This window comes from Urtica dioica, chromosome 6 (genome assembly GCF_054948205.1).
Source record: "Urtica dioica subsp. dioica isolate 48M chromosome 6, U.dioica_male_clone48M_v1_H2, whole genome shotgun sequence".
Taxonomy (NCBI): Eukaryota; Viridiplantae; Streptophyta; class Magnoliopsida; order Rosales; family Urticaceae; genus Urtica; species Urtica dioica.
Window position 1 is genome coordinate 33,657,775 of NC_142761.1, and position 15,211 is coordinate 33,672,985.

The following is a 15,211-nucleotide window of genomic DNA, read 5'->3' on the forward strand; positions in this document are numbered from 1 at the left end:
CGGGCTCGCCAACGAGCGCTCGATGGATATCCGCAAGACGTCCGAATCATGGATTGTCGGTGGGTCCAGCACGTGTACGGCCGATTCATGAAGGAAGAAGAGAGCAAAAAGAAGGCCATTGAACTGGGGATGGAGCCCGAGCCTGTGGAATGGGATATTAGGGCGGTCATTACCTCGATGACTGGGTACATGGACGCCGATGTTTTGCTGTGGACGGGTGCTCGCGAGATCCTGTTCGTCGTGAACTACAAGAACCTTCATTGGTTCACATTTCGGGTCGAAATCGAGGAGTAGACCATTACCATCCTCGATTTTCAAAAGGACCTCGTGCAGACGACGGGTAATCAGAAGGACTTTAACGAGATGATGGAGGTACGTAAAAGTTTATTTATGGTTATTACGATTATTAGGTTATGGTTATTAAGATTATTAGGTTTATTTATGATTATTAAGATTATTATGTTTATTGATTGGTTGTTAAAATTTTTATTTATGCAAAATTGAACTCAAGTACTGTCAAGGATTATGGCCATAGGTGGTTTCTTTAGCAACCATCGCATGTCGTACCAGGAGCTGAACGAGGGCGAAATTTTATTCCATCCTCTGACATGGCTAGTCGATCAAACAGTCTCACAATGTGCTTACACGTAAACATGTAAACTTTTTTACACGTTTAAAGTTTGTGACATGTTTAGAATTTTATCATTTTTTTTACAAGTTATTTTATAAAAGTTTTTTTTTTTTTTACAATTTATTTTATACAAGTTTTTTTTTTTTTTTGTTAATTTATTTTATACAAGTTATTGTTGACAAGTTTGTATATTAACTTCAACTTATTTTTGTTTTGTAGCGGTGATTGCGGGATGTTCGCAGCGAAGTATGTCGAGCACCTACTACTGAACGAATCATTTGACACACTCCATAATGTGCATATGAAAACGTTCCGGAAGAAATGGTGCGTCGACTTATTCTACGGAAGGCTTATCCCGTGGTTTTGTATTGTTGGATGTTTTTTTTAAATCTTTTTGGTACTGTATGTAATAGTACCTTATAAATATATTATCGAGATGGTTTGTTGAGTATTGATTGAATGTGTTTTGAATAGTACCTTATAAACATATAACTCAAATAAACGTTAATGTTTTAAACTTAAAAATAAAAATAAAAACACCACGTCTACAGTTTTTAAAGAAAATAAACATGTAATTCAAATAAACGTTAAAGTTTTAAACTTAAAAATAAAAATAACACCACGTCTAAAGTTTCAATCCCTCCAAGTGCATATTTTTCTATTATGTCCCCTACCACCACATTTCCAGCATTTTCCCTGGATAACAACTTTTTCGCCTTGACATGGGTATCGATTAATCCTTCTTCTTCATTGTTTACTTTCGATCGAACGGCTTGCTTCTTTTCAACTGGTTCAACAATTTTCTTGTTTTTTTATCTCATCCGAGATATTCCACTGTTCTTCATTGCCAACCGGATATATGACTTCCTTGTACATTTCAATCCACATCTCCTTCAAATAAAAGTCACTACATAACGAGTACACGTCAACGCTTCGATGTTGGGCTGCTGCGATGGAATGCTTGCACGTGATATTCAATTGTTGTGGTAGTCCGCAAGTGCATGTCTTCGCCATAACGTCTACATCGAAATCACATCTTGCCTCTTTCATATGACATTCAAATAGACCAAGCCCGTATGCATTGACGTACTGTGCCTTATTATTTAGATGTGCGAGATCATTTTTCCACGTTGATGTCAATTTTATGTTCAACTTGTGCGCTATCTCTTCTCGATCGAAAAATCAAGTTTGGAATGTGAATCGAATAAACTCGAGCAACGAACGTTCTAGCATTCCTTGTTTTATTGTTGAAGCTTTCTGTGTTGTTGCTCGTCATTAGGTCGTACTTATATAAAAACATCAACGATTATATAATCAACAACATTGAAATTCATCACATAACAAGTTCTATACTTTTACCGTTTTCCAGGAAAGAAAGCTCTGGCCCACCGATCGACACCAACTTCTTCGAGATATTTTGCCATCTCGACATCTTTCTGTCTCAACTGTCTAAAATTAGCTTCGAATGCTCTTTTACTGAAGGCGTAAGCAACATCGTACAGTTCAAAGTGACAATGATTTGTCTTGAACTTGTGTTGGACATTCAATTGTAAATGATGGTAACATGCTCCGTGAGGGATACCAGGAAACACAACTTCGACACCATGTATGATGCTAACGTGTCGATTGGATATGAACGCCAAATTAAGTACATCTTCACCGATATCTTCTCGCAATCTTCTCAAAAATCAAGTGGATATAATTGTGAATTCGCATCCATTGCAATTGCGCTAACTGTTCGCCGTATTTTGTCTTTAGAAATGTACCGTCCAATGATATGACCGGCCGAAATGCTTTAAAGCCTCTACGACATGCCCAAATAGAAAAGAAAGCATACTTGAATTTGTCACCATCTCGCACAATGTCGGTTAACGTCCCATAATTATTTTGCTGCAATATGTACAGCCAAGATGGTAACATCTGATAGGATTGTTCCGGTGTACCCCGTACGTACCTAACAGCTTTCTCTTTAGATCTCCAAGCTTTCATATACAATATGTTCACACCACATCTTGTCTTCACTTCCTCCCTGACGTTATGCGCCGAATACTCCGCCATAGAGCTAATTGAGTACTTGTCTTTAAATGCGTGACAGATGACCCATGGTGCAGCTCTTCGATGGTCCTCTGTTTGAACAACATGCGTACATGAGTATTTATCCTGGTACGACGTAACCTTCCACATATCAGACAACTGCACGACACCCCTCAACCTCCATGTGCATTTCTCGTCTTTGCATAGAACATACCATCTCTTTTTTTAAGAAGATTTCACTCTAAATTCGAAATTATGTTTCAACGCGTACATATGGATATGTTTCTTCAATTCATGTTTGTTTTCAAACTGTTGCCCAATATATATTTCTTCTGAGCTACCTGTTACTTTCAAATGTTAGTTAAATAATAAAATAACATATTTTACTTGAAAATTTAAGTTCACTTGAGATCTAAATTACCTGTAGAAGAATGACTTGGATAATGACTTGGTTCTTCCTTCACAACATCATCGGCGGTGAACTCGGGTGCTTTCCATGAATAAGAAACGATTGGTGATCCGATCATCAAAGGCTCACGCTGACAATTACCCGATGGTTCACAACAACCCGTTGATACTGTAAAAGTTTTCACAAACTCATCATATTCTTCCGGATTGGCGAATTCTTCAAATTCTTCACATCTACCATTGTTATCTCCATCATATCCGTCACTATTGTCTTCATCACCTTCGCCACCTTCGTGTTCATCACATTCGTCACTATTGTGTCCATCATATTCGTCACTATTGTGATTACAATCTCTATCATGCTTGTACGCTTCGTCACCGTCTTCGGCACCCTTGTACTCGTTAAACAAGTCATCGTCACAGCCACTGTCTTCGTTTTCAATTATAGGATCATTTTGTCGATCCTCGATAACAAGAGTATTCCTTCTCTTCTTCGGTTCATTGTGAGACACCTTTCCAACTTTCACATCTTTCTCTTTACATACTCCTCGATACGCAATACGTGCAATGATCTGTTTCGGTACCAAACTTACACAAAGTGGGAATCTATTACAATATATGTGCTTCATAAAATACGAAACGTCACCATTATCCTTCAAAACAGCATGAGCCATCGGAATTGTACCCATTGTGTATGGGACTTCGAATTTTAAGTCGAACGCGAATCTGTCTAATTCAAGCTTCTCGTATATAAAATCCACTAACTCTGTGTACGTTATCTCTTTCGGAACTGCGCATGCACGCGTATATGGATTGGTGAACCTCCATATGTGTTCTTCCTTCTCCCAGGTGCCATTAACCATGATAAAAACTGCAAAAAACAGCCAAACTATGCAAAATTGGCTTATCCATCATCGTACAGCATCGTACAGAATCATACAACGTCATACAACATCGCATCGTACAGAATCATACAGCGTCATACAACATCGCATCGTACAGCATCGTACATACCATAATTTTTTTTTCAAATTTCATCGTACAAAAACGTTAAATCTCATCCCACCATATCGTATACCATCGTATAAAAAAGTTAAAACCCAGATTTATTGCTATGTTTTTCAGATCTGATCGATTTTTATTACTACATTCTATCATATACAATCAAAAGTTATTTAAAATGATTAAGTTAGTAATCTTAGCCATGATTCCTTGAAATCCACTTAAGTATACAGGATTTGAGAGAGGGAGAGAAGATTGAAGTGTTAAAATGAATTAATTTTTTTGAGCGGATGAGGTATAGAAAATCAGAAGGGTATTTTTATCCGATTATGGTACAAAAGTCCAATTTTTGATATTTTTTAAAGTTAGGGTCTAATCTTGATATTTAATCAACTATTAAGCCACTTAATGAAATTTCTCAATCTGAATATCAAAACAATAACGGTATTTCGATCCTTGGTCAAAATTAAGAGCAAATTTACCTTGGCCGAGATTCGAACTCAGGGCCTTTATGTCATGGATGCAAAACCACTTCCCACCAGACCAAGTTGTCATTTTGTAAATAGTTGTACAATTTTAATATGAGTTATGTAAATCAATAATTATAATATGAAAATCAATATCAAAAGGAAAATATAACAATAAATTTATAAAATACTAGGAATTAATTTATAATAAAAAAATGTGAGCATATAAATTTGAAATATTATTGACATAACGTTTAAAAATAAAACATATATACATAAAAATATTTATACAATTGTTGTTAGCCCGTCCCGGACCACCGTGACAGGACGATCACGCAACGATTTTCCGAACACTCCCGTCCTCCCGTGTCACGGAGACTCTTTCTTGTAACTGCTGAAGTGTTAATAAAAGTTGAAACGTTCATTCATTCTTCCTTGTCTGTTTGAAGCTTTATGATAAACTATAGTCTTTAGTCATTAAACAAACCTAACAACAAATGAAGAGTCAAATATAGATTTGCATGAACAAACTCTTCATGGTTTGCTTAAAACAGTTTATTCGCAATCTAAGGGTCAAATGGCTATTGATCCCAGTATGATTGTTAGGAGAATCTATGATGTCTGGTTATGGGACATTGAGAGTTGGAGACTCTATAGTTCTGCTAGGTATCTTCTGAAGGTACTTGAATTGACCAGTGCACTTCTAGAGACAAAATAAGAACAAACCATTTAACCTCTTATGTCTCGAAGTCACTACATATGAATTGCATCGTGCTTACCTCAATCCTGAAATGAGACATGTCATTTCATAGCTTACGTATTCTAATTTGAGAAAGTCAGAGTTCTAGATTCACTATGTGATATAGACAGGAGATATTGGTGAAGTACTAAGTTATGAAGATATCATGAGTAACTTTGTGAAGATCTCATAGATATGGAATTCATGTACAAGATTGCTGAAATGCAATGTATATCACCACATGCTTTGTTCCTTGGAATGTGAATAAATGAACTGGCCAGTGTCCAAATTGAGTCATGACTCTTTTGGATGAATCAATGTGACTTGTTATCTCCTCGTCAATACATTGTTTCTAACTTATTCACAAGCGACAAAGGAGTTAAGGAAATAACAGCTAGAAGGGTAAAATGGTAATTTTGTAAATCTCATCTAGCTTATGATAGTCATGAAGGGTAAACATAGATAATTTTCAGTGGATCCACTCATCACAATTAAGTTGAATTCTTGAGTAGAAAATAAATTCATTTGAACCGAGAGATTCTCAGTGTCAACTCTTTAGTGGAGTCAGTTGACATTAAGTTAAACTTGGAAAAGGTTTGTAAACTTTTGAGTCCAAGTATGTTAGCTCAAGCTTTGTTCATTTGGATCCATGAGATCACTGTCACACGTCATTTCGAGTAGGAATAGTTAAATTAGAAGTTAAGTCAAAACAAGAACTAGACAAGTTTTACGAAAATTGTCTAAAAGGTATTTTTGTCTTTTTGGACATAGGATGGAATTAATGTCAATAAATAAGCTTTTTGACATTGTCATATGATGACAATTGAAATTGGATCACACGGCCATGTTGAGAATATTGAGCCTTGAGGATTAATTTCATTTCATGGAATTTTATTTGAAAATTCTTAATGGGTTTTTCTTATGTTGTCATAAACAAATAAAGAAACACGTATTATTTATGTTCGGTTTTCATTAGAATTTGAAAACGGTATAGCAGTTGCCCTTTTCCACATTTTTTTAGTTTGATTTTTCATCTGCGTGTCGTTTTTCGTAAATCAGGAGGCTTGAAACGACATCGAAAACGGAATTTCGAACCTTGCTTTTATCCTCTTAACACACACACACACACGCACGCACGCGCACGAGGCTCAGCAGGGGCTTAAGCCCCCTTTCAAAAAAAAATTATAAGTTTTACCCAAATTTATTTTTTCTCATATTTTTATTTTTAAAGTTTACAAATTAGCTCCCTTATAAAAATTCACTTTAGCGCCCCTAAGATTAAACTCTAGCTATATATATATATATATATTGCTTCCGAAATGATCTTTTTCATCTTTGAAATAAATGAGTCATGTGTTCAATCTTTTTAACTTTTTCATTTATAGCACCTCTAATGTGGAAGTCGACTCAAGCACAATCGGTCCTAAAAAAATTACATACAAATAAAAATTAAGATATAAATCATATTAAAAAAAAATGAAGTCTTGTTTGGTGACTACAAATTTTCGTAAATTGTAAAGTAGTGGAACCAGATAACCACAATTTCTACTTAAAATATAATGTAAACTTCGGTTCAATTACAGTAAAGGCTTGAGAAAGCTTAAGTTACTTGTGTAGGGAGTAAAAGCTGCAGTGGAGTGTACAGGAAGTTCTCAAGCGCGGCGATGTAGCAGATCAAAGCTTTGGAAGCTATTGGAGTTCAAGTGTTAACAAATAGATTCTATTGGTTTAATTGTAATTACTAAGCTCTTAATAGCTCGTCAGTCTTTTAAAACCTTGTCTGTTATGTTGGTCCGTTAGAGATACTAAGAATTAGTTAAGGGTGAGGAAACAAAATCTGAGGGCTAGTGAGAAAGGGAAACACGAGTGAAATAGAGAAAGGAATCAAATCTGCTTAGATTCATTTCTTGAGTGATTTCACATGTTTGTTGTAATCTCAAAATCTCATATTTAAAAATCCAAATTAACTAACACTATGCTACTTAGTTTGGTCCAATAATAATCTCACGTCACTTCCATTCGAGAGGTTGTCTCCATATTTTTATGTTTTTCACTTTTAAGCTTATGTATTTCCACATGATTATGTTATGTCGTATAATTATCTCGTAAGTAATGAAATTTAAAACTAACCAACTAATACTTAGATATAATGTGCAGAGAGAGATCATGAATCCTAAGCATGTACTCAATGTTTCTACGAAAGTGGTTTTCCTATCAAACTTGCAAATAATAAGTGGATATACACATTATAGTGGATTCTAATTTTCGGTTATGATTTATTTTTATTTGCAATATATGGTACAACTATGTACAGTAGTACTATTCACGGACTTCAATAATTCTCTCCTCTTTTTCTTTTTGTTTTCCTTTTTCACATTTCAAACAAGGGGCAGTTGTTGGTTTTTTGTTTTTTTTTTTAATGCTCATACAAAACAACCCATATGAGTACCCATGCTTTATATTCAAACTTGCAGATTAAAAAAGAAAAATTGAAACTTTTATAAGGTTTATCTAAAACTCTCTTCATCACCACTCAAATAAATAAATTTAATCAATTGGAAAATCTCAATCCACAAGTTATACAACATGTCATTTCTCTAGGGGCTCCAAGAGCTAATAGTTTCGGAATAGAAATTGAATACTTCAACTGTATTTTTGTTTCTTTTAAAAAATATAAATGAAATTGGTCTATGCACTTCTTAAGAGCCTCAATCTTTAGCTTTAAAGCGACAAACACTATAATCGAGAGAAGAGAGACACATGGGGTGGTGACTTCTCTTCTTGTTCTTCACAATCTAAAAAAACCCAAAAGAAAGCCCATTCCTATGTGTTATATAAATACACTAAAATGAATAGGGAATAATATCATATATTATTATGACAATAATAGTATATATAAGTTTGTAGTTACTGTTGTTGGATTCCAATTCCCAACCGTGGACTTTCTATACATGTTTATATTTCTCTACATGTGATCATCATCAATATGAGTATCTACAAAAGTGAATTCTGTCTAGTTTTGTTGCGCGTGTGTGTGTGTGTGTGTTTATGTGCATATACATACATGCATACGTGTGGACATCGACTAATATTTCAAAATCGAAATTACATAAATAAAAAAATTAATGAAAAATTCTAATATTCAAATACCAATCAATTTAGACTAAGTCAAAATACCTCAATTCGAACTCTACATTTTCTTAAGAGGACGGTGGCTCAATCATCATAAACGTAAATAAATCTTGTACACATGATGTTTTAGATTAACTCCATGTAATTTGTCTTGAATTATACAACTTAATTGAGTGTAAACTACATTAGAAAAGAAAAACCAAATTTTGTTTCTGCTCTTGGTATTTATCGAGACTCTACAATGTCGCTGAAAACTCACAAGTTTGTATGAAACAAAATAAAAAACATGTTGGTATTTCTATTAATATGTTGGTTTTTCGTCGAAAAAAATATTTTTCTGCCTTCCACGTTTTTTTCCCCGATTTTCCACTAACTTGCCGCGTTTTCCGTAATTTGGGATACTCCAAATGACATAAAGTATGACATTTAAGACCTTAGTAAGTACGTGTGCATTCTTTGGCCGAGTAATTTCATCATAGTTAAATAAAGATAAAATGTGGTTCCACTTAGAGCATCTCCAATGGATGGAAATTTGAGTTAGCTTAAAAAAAGAACAAGTTGGGCATCGGTGCTTTTTTAACACCGATGCCAATTGAAGACCTTATATTTTTTAAATAAAAATATAATAAACATTAATTTTATCATTATAATAAGGGTGTGACAAAACTGGAAAATAAAATAAGATTGTAGTTGACACATTTAAAAGTTGTTACCATTTGAGTGTTTTTTTGTAAGTTTTCAAATAATGATGTTTTTAAATATCATTATAACAAGGATGTGGCAAAAATTGGCTACTCTTAACATTGGAGAGGCTCTTATTAATAAGAAAATTAGTACACTATTTAGCATATTTTTTAGAGGTTCATTAGATCTTATAGCCATATAGGCAATTGAAAATAATATGTTGCTAGTATTCAAATTTATAGATTTTATTATAATATAGCTATAATATATGTTTTATTGCATACCGAAATCATTCTTTGAATCAAATAACTTTCTCTATTTAGCTATAATATATGTTTTATGAGAAGATCCTTTTGGTACTAGTGGTTGACACATTTGCATCAATGAAGTATATGTGAGACCCATCTAAAAAGTGAGAATGCAAAAGTGATTTTAATAAGGAAAATTATTTTCATTAGCGATCAGATCAGCGAACCGTTGATGCGAGCGAGAGAGTAAAACTTACATGTGAAGTAGATCTCACCTATGTGAAAGCATCAGCGGCTGACCGTTAATACAGATCAATGCTCTTTTACTTATAATATGCTAAAAATGATATAAATCCAGTTTTTCTTATCAATTCATATAAACTGAAATCATTGTCACAATGTAACGTATTCATTTCTCTAAACGCAAAATCAATATGTTTAGATATTCATTAATAAACTAAAAAATAGGTTTACAATAAACTTTAGCTTATAAAACTTGTAAATTACTTCCTAAACTACAACGACATGACGTGAACCTTTTTCTGTTTATAAAACTTACTCTATCAATAAAAGTGGTACACGACAAGATGGTCTAGTTCCAATGGTAAATATCTGCCCCCAAAATGAAGATCGTGTTTATAAATGGTGTACACTATTGCCACAAGACATGTCATGTTGAGCTCCAAGTGAAATTCAAGAGTGCCCTCAAACAATATCCAAAATTGACCAATCGAACTCAACGTCATTGTTGATGCATTGTCACTTTTTAAATGGGTCCCATAGATCCACACTTCAGTGTCTAATCATCAATGACGATCTCGGACAATTATGTTACTCCTTGAGCCACAAGGCCAAAAAAAAAAGAGCATACATTCAATCTTGATATAAACCTTTTTTTAATCCATTTAGTTCTCGAGTCATAAAAGACAAAATAAAACATGACATTGACAAGCAGAATTGATATTCAGTTCACTTGGGAGTCATCAACAGTCTCAAAATTCATGGACATACATCTTTTTTTTTTCTTTTTTTTTTCACAATATTAAGGATTTAACAAAAGGTGCATATAACTCCACATCCACGGAAACCCAAAAAGTTTTATTTTTGTATGGCCAGCAATAGATTAATCTCTGAGAACTACTTGTCATTTGAAAGCATTTTGTTTATCTCACCATTCTTGTTGTACAAGTCCACAAGCTTCTTGGAGTATGAAGGAGTGTGTCTCTCGGCTCTGCAAGTTTCGAAGCTCGAGAGTTAATGGTAAAAATAAACAAATGAATTAATAATAGTGTTCCTCCTCGATATTATTTACCTATCTTTGCCCCAGGTGCGATTTACGTACAAATGATTTCGGATTGTGTGGTAGTCGAGAGAATATCGGGCAAATTCCAACCCTTTTGGACCAATCTAATTCAATAAATTATTAAAACAAAAAAAATTAAGAAAGTAAGCAATTAATTGGCTAAATATAATGATTATTTCCATATACAGCGTGGAAGATCATTACCAAGTTTAGAAGGAAAGCTATCAAATTCCCCACAAACTTTGGTGCAGGCTTAGAAGGTCCTTTACCTAAGTAAGGCTCAACAACATAACAGCAATTAATTATGTAATTCAACACAAAATGATTTACTTGATGAGGTGATTATAGATTTACCCTGCTTAGCATTGTCATCGGCCTGGACAGTCTCCACAACAAACGGCTGTCGTTGACCCTGAAATGAGTTTTCGTCCGTTTGATTAAGAATGCAATAACGAAAATTTTCTTTGGACAACAGAAAAGCATTAAATAAAATAAAACAAAGATCTCGAGATTTTTTTACACTACTAATTGTGGGTGTGATCTCCAAGTACTTCTCAACCAGATCAAGCATTTCTCTTCCGCGTTCGTTTCTGAAGTTCATGTTAAGAATCAATGTTCATTATGGAAAAAGATTGATCTTATAGACAAAATCAATGGAGGGAAATATAAAATGGGATTACCTTACTGTGATATATTGGGGATGTTGTTGCATACTGATTCCCTTGTATTTTGGCACACCCATGTAACCAACCACAAGGTCCTAAATTTTATTTGACATGTAACAAAGAATTCCATTTAAATACCAATGATAACAAGAAAAGATAAGAAAAATGTATGTTAAAACAAAAGGGTTTTGAAACTCACTGCTAAGGCATTCGTGTAATCGAAACAGCTGCGGCGAAGGAAAAAAAACAAAAAGATAATAATAAAGGAAGCTTAGCTTATGTTAGCAAATGGTATAAGATATATTAAGATCTAAGTGAAGAAACTACCTATAACAAGACGGAGCGATAACATCGACTAAGTCATTTGCAGGTAGACAGAAATACGGAACCTGAACAAGAGAACAATTAGAAAATGGATGAGCAGTGAAATAACGGGTTTTATTTAAGACCGGAAATACTTGGAAGTTTTTTGCATTACCTCTTCGGTGTGACCGTCAAGATGTTTCAAGTGCACCTATTTCATGTAGGCCACGATTGAGTTGTTAAATAATTTAGGTAAAAAAAATCCAAGATATCAATAAGAAATGGTGTGAGCTATAGCAACACAAACCTTGTAATCTTGCATGAATTCATAATGAAGAACTGTTTCTGGTTCGGTGCTCGCAGCTTTCAGAAACTTGTCTAATCCTTCTCGAGTACCATTATCCACTGTTTGGAAATATTTGTATATATATATATTGCTTAGACTGTCTAACGACATAGAAGCGTATAGAACCGAATTTCACGCAATATTGTTTTCAAGTACCGCAATTTGTGCCCAAGACGTAGAGTTTTTCCAAGTTTAAGTGTTGCTCCACAGATCTTAACGCTGCATTTTTAAGAAATCACTCTGCATTACAATGGTAATTAAGTCACAATAGAGAAGAAGTAAAAGTGAAAAAATCTCGAGAGCATAGTAAAAAAACGACACCTTGTACTTGGCAACCGACTCCGCAGAAAAGAAGACGCTTCACCCCTGCAGCCTGTTGTTAAATAGGCAGCGAGATAAGTCGAGACTCGAGACAGACTTTAATAGTTCCATAATTCATTATGTTAAAGAAGGTACTTTTCTTTTGAAAAATGGGAATTTTTGTTTTCTTAGGCCTTTTGAGATTTGGATTTCATGGTATATTATCTTCTTTTGCCGAAATTATATATTTGAATACATTTCCCAAGCTAAGGAAATTTAACTACAAGTATTTATATATTATCAGGTTTGTTAGCTGATTTTATTTTATTCTGAAGAGTCAGTTTCCTCAATTCCAAGATTGAACTAGATTTTAACTTCTATTTATCGCGCAATTATATTTAAATAAAATGTCTCTTATTCACATTGATTATCTCATTAAGTATTGATAATGAAAAGAGAATACAGATACCTCAACTAAGGCAAGGGTGTTGAGATTAGGGGATAATGTTGGCTTAACACCTCTAGCGGCAAGAACTTCTTCCGGGGTCCTATGACACGATAAAATAGATGAGTAAATAAAGAAAGTTCAAGTATATTATGTACTAAAAATTAAATATTCAGCTTCAAGAATAAAATACAAGATAACGCCAAACCTTGCTAAGACGGGCCTCGGACTGAACCTGTCATCTGGGTCACTGCAACCGATTTCAAATACCAAGATCTGTTACGAGTTTGAAGAACATTTTGGAGGCAAATACGGTTTGGATATTGGTATATCAACTCAGAAAATAATTGATGAAATGTAGTTTTCTGGTTAGTACTTTTGTACGCAGATAACGGCTTCTACCATCCCCGATTTCAGCATTTCGATAGCTATCGTCGTAACTATTCCTGTCCATTGAGCTCCTACAATCACAAAAAAAATGAAGTAAAAAATGATAATAGTCATTTGACTAGTTCATGAACAAAATGCTCTAAATTTTGTTTTCACATTCATATGTTTCGGTATATATTTCTTCTTCCTAACTTCACCCGAAATTTATGCTACTATGCAACACATTACCCAAACATATTTCTATAAAAGTAATGTATGACAATAGGAATTTATAGTGAATCATAGCTAAGTTGTTAAGAATTAGTAAACTGGAATACAATATTCGATGGAATCAAGTGGAAACAGATTAAGGACAGATCAAATGAAAGCTTGTGATCACTATATAACCAAACAAAAATATTACCCTCAACGGGCTTAGTTTTCCGAGCGTAAAGAAGCTTATCAAAGACTCCGAAGTATGTTTCGTCTAAGGAATTCACATTCCTTCCACGCCCATGAACTACGGGTTCCAAGCTCTAGAAAGAAGAAAACAAAGCGATTACCTCGTTGGAAACAGAAATGTGTAAAACAAATACAGTTGCACTTATGCGAAACCCGGTACTTAGGAAAACTGAGTAACTTCATTCTGAGAGGCGTTTAAAGATTAATTTTACTTCTGAACCACAAGAGTCGAAGATCACAGCTTTATGTTTAAACCTTCCAGAATTGCGACTTCAACCATAAGAGAAACCATGACTTGAACACAATTTTGCCCCTTCTACACTAATTTCAACTCTAACAACATAACTTTCAAGAGGGAAATCACAAAAATGGACAAGCAAAAGCAAAAGAGTTCATATTATATCCAAAAAAAAAAAAAAGGTACCTCAATTTTGGACATTCCATCACCCAAAAAAGCACAAGCGTTCTTCACATGAGCAATGTAATACGTATCACACAAGCCACAACGACTGAGAAATTATCACCAACATAATACATAAAACAAGAAAACAAGAAAACCCCCATTAAAACCTGAAAAAATGGAAAAGATGGGAATTTATAGAAAAGAAAAAAAAAACAGTTTAATAGTTGAGAAACCTGCATTGGTCTTTGGCTGGGTAAGTACCACCAGGAGGAATGGGCTTAGAACGTTCCCTCCAATCTTCTCTCAGCTTCACTGACTTTGAATTTGTCTTCCCATCTGTATGGTGTTTCACATTAAATTTATTAAATAAAAAAATTAAAAAAAATTAAAAACTCAGTTTCTTTAAGTACCTTTTGACGATGAAGAAGAAGATGAACAAACAACAGAGAGGGAAAGAGAAGAGAGATTGGTAATGAAGGCAGACATTGAATGATCAGAACACACTTCCTCAATGAGATATTTCTTTCCCTCGTACTGAAAAAATTGCGACTTAAACCATATCCACAGATATAAAATTTTACTTTGAAACAACAATATTTTTTTTAAGGATAATGATGGCAAAAATATATGATGTTTATCGAAAATTATATTTATATAATAATTTTTTTCTGTTCGAAAATAATATCTAACATTACGTATTAATTACGCCATAATTACTTCTTTAGTTATGTTGGACGGAAAAACACATGAATATCAGCTTTAACTAATAATTATTATTTTAAAAATTAGTTCAACAATAAATATATTATTTATGAAAAAAATATCATTTTGTAAAAAGTTTTTTTTCTTGATATTTATAGTTTATTATTTGTTTATAATTAGTTTGGACTTTATTTAACATTATTTAGTATTTACAATTTTATTTATAACAAATTAATTGCTTACTATTTATATATATAAAAAAAAAAGAGAGAGAGATAGCACAATATAAGCAAAGGGTTTAAAACATGAAAATTAAGAAATAGTTATTTGATGGGTTTAAAAAAAAGGGTCCCAAGGGAATTTTTAAAGAAATTGAGGACTAAAATGAAAATTTATAAAAACTTTTGGATAAAAATTAGGTTTGTTCTCTCTTTCCTTTCATTTCAATCTTGAGAGAGAGAGAGAGAGAGCGCAAAGTATGCAAAAAGAGAGAGAGAGAGAGAGAGAGAGAGAGAGAGAGAGAGAGAGAGAGAGAGAGAGAGAGAGAGAGCGCAAAGTATGCAAAAAC

At 33.7% G+C, this 15,211-nt stretch overlaps 1 protein-coding gene across 1 annotated transcript; it reads right to left on the minus strand.

Moving 5' to 3' along the window:
* Positions 1–10,198: 10,198 nt before the first annotated feature.
* On the minus strand, positions 10,199–14,500 carry HCAR (coenzyme F420 hydrogenase family / dehydrogenase, beta subunit family). The gene is made up of 19 exons (XM_089617817.1): positions 14,352–14,500; positions 14,175–14,277; positions 13,963–14,047; positions 13,501–13,612; positions 13,084–13,168; positions 12,916–12,957; positions 12,732–12,810; positions 12,284–12,335; positions 12,119–12,181; positions 11,924–12,021; positions 11,792–11,827; positions 11,641–11,702; positions 11,513–11,540; positions 11,329–11,408; positions 11,169–11,238; positions 11,003–11,060; positions 10,853–10,917; positions 10,658–10,752; positions 10,199–10,576 (listed from the first exon to the last, which is right to left on the minus strand). Exons 1-19 carry the CDS (start codon positions 14,425–14,427, stop codon positions 10,483–10,485), a joined length of 1,383 nt encoding a protein of 460 aa, XP_089473943.1. The 5' UTR covers positions 14,428–14,500; the 3' UTR covers positions 10,199–10,482.
* Positions 14,501–15,211: the final 711 nt, after the last annotated feature.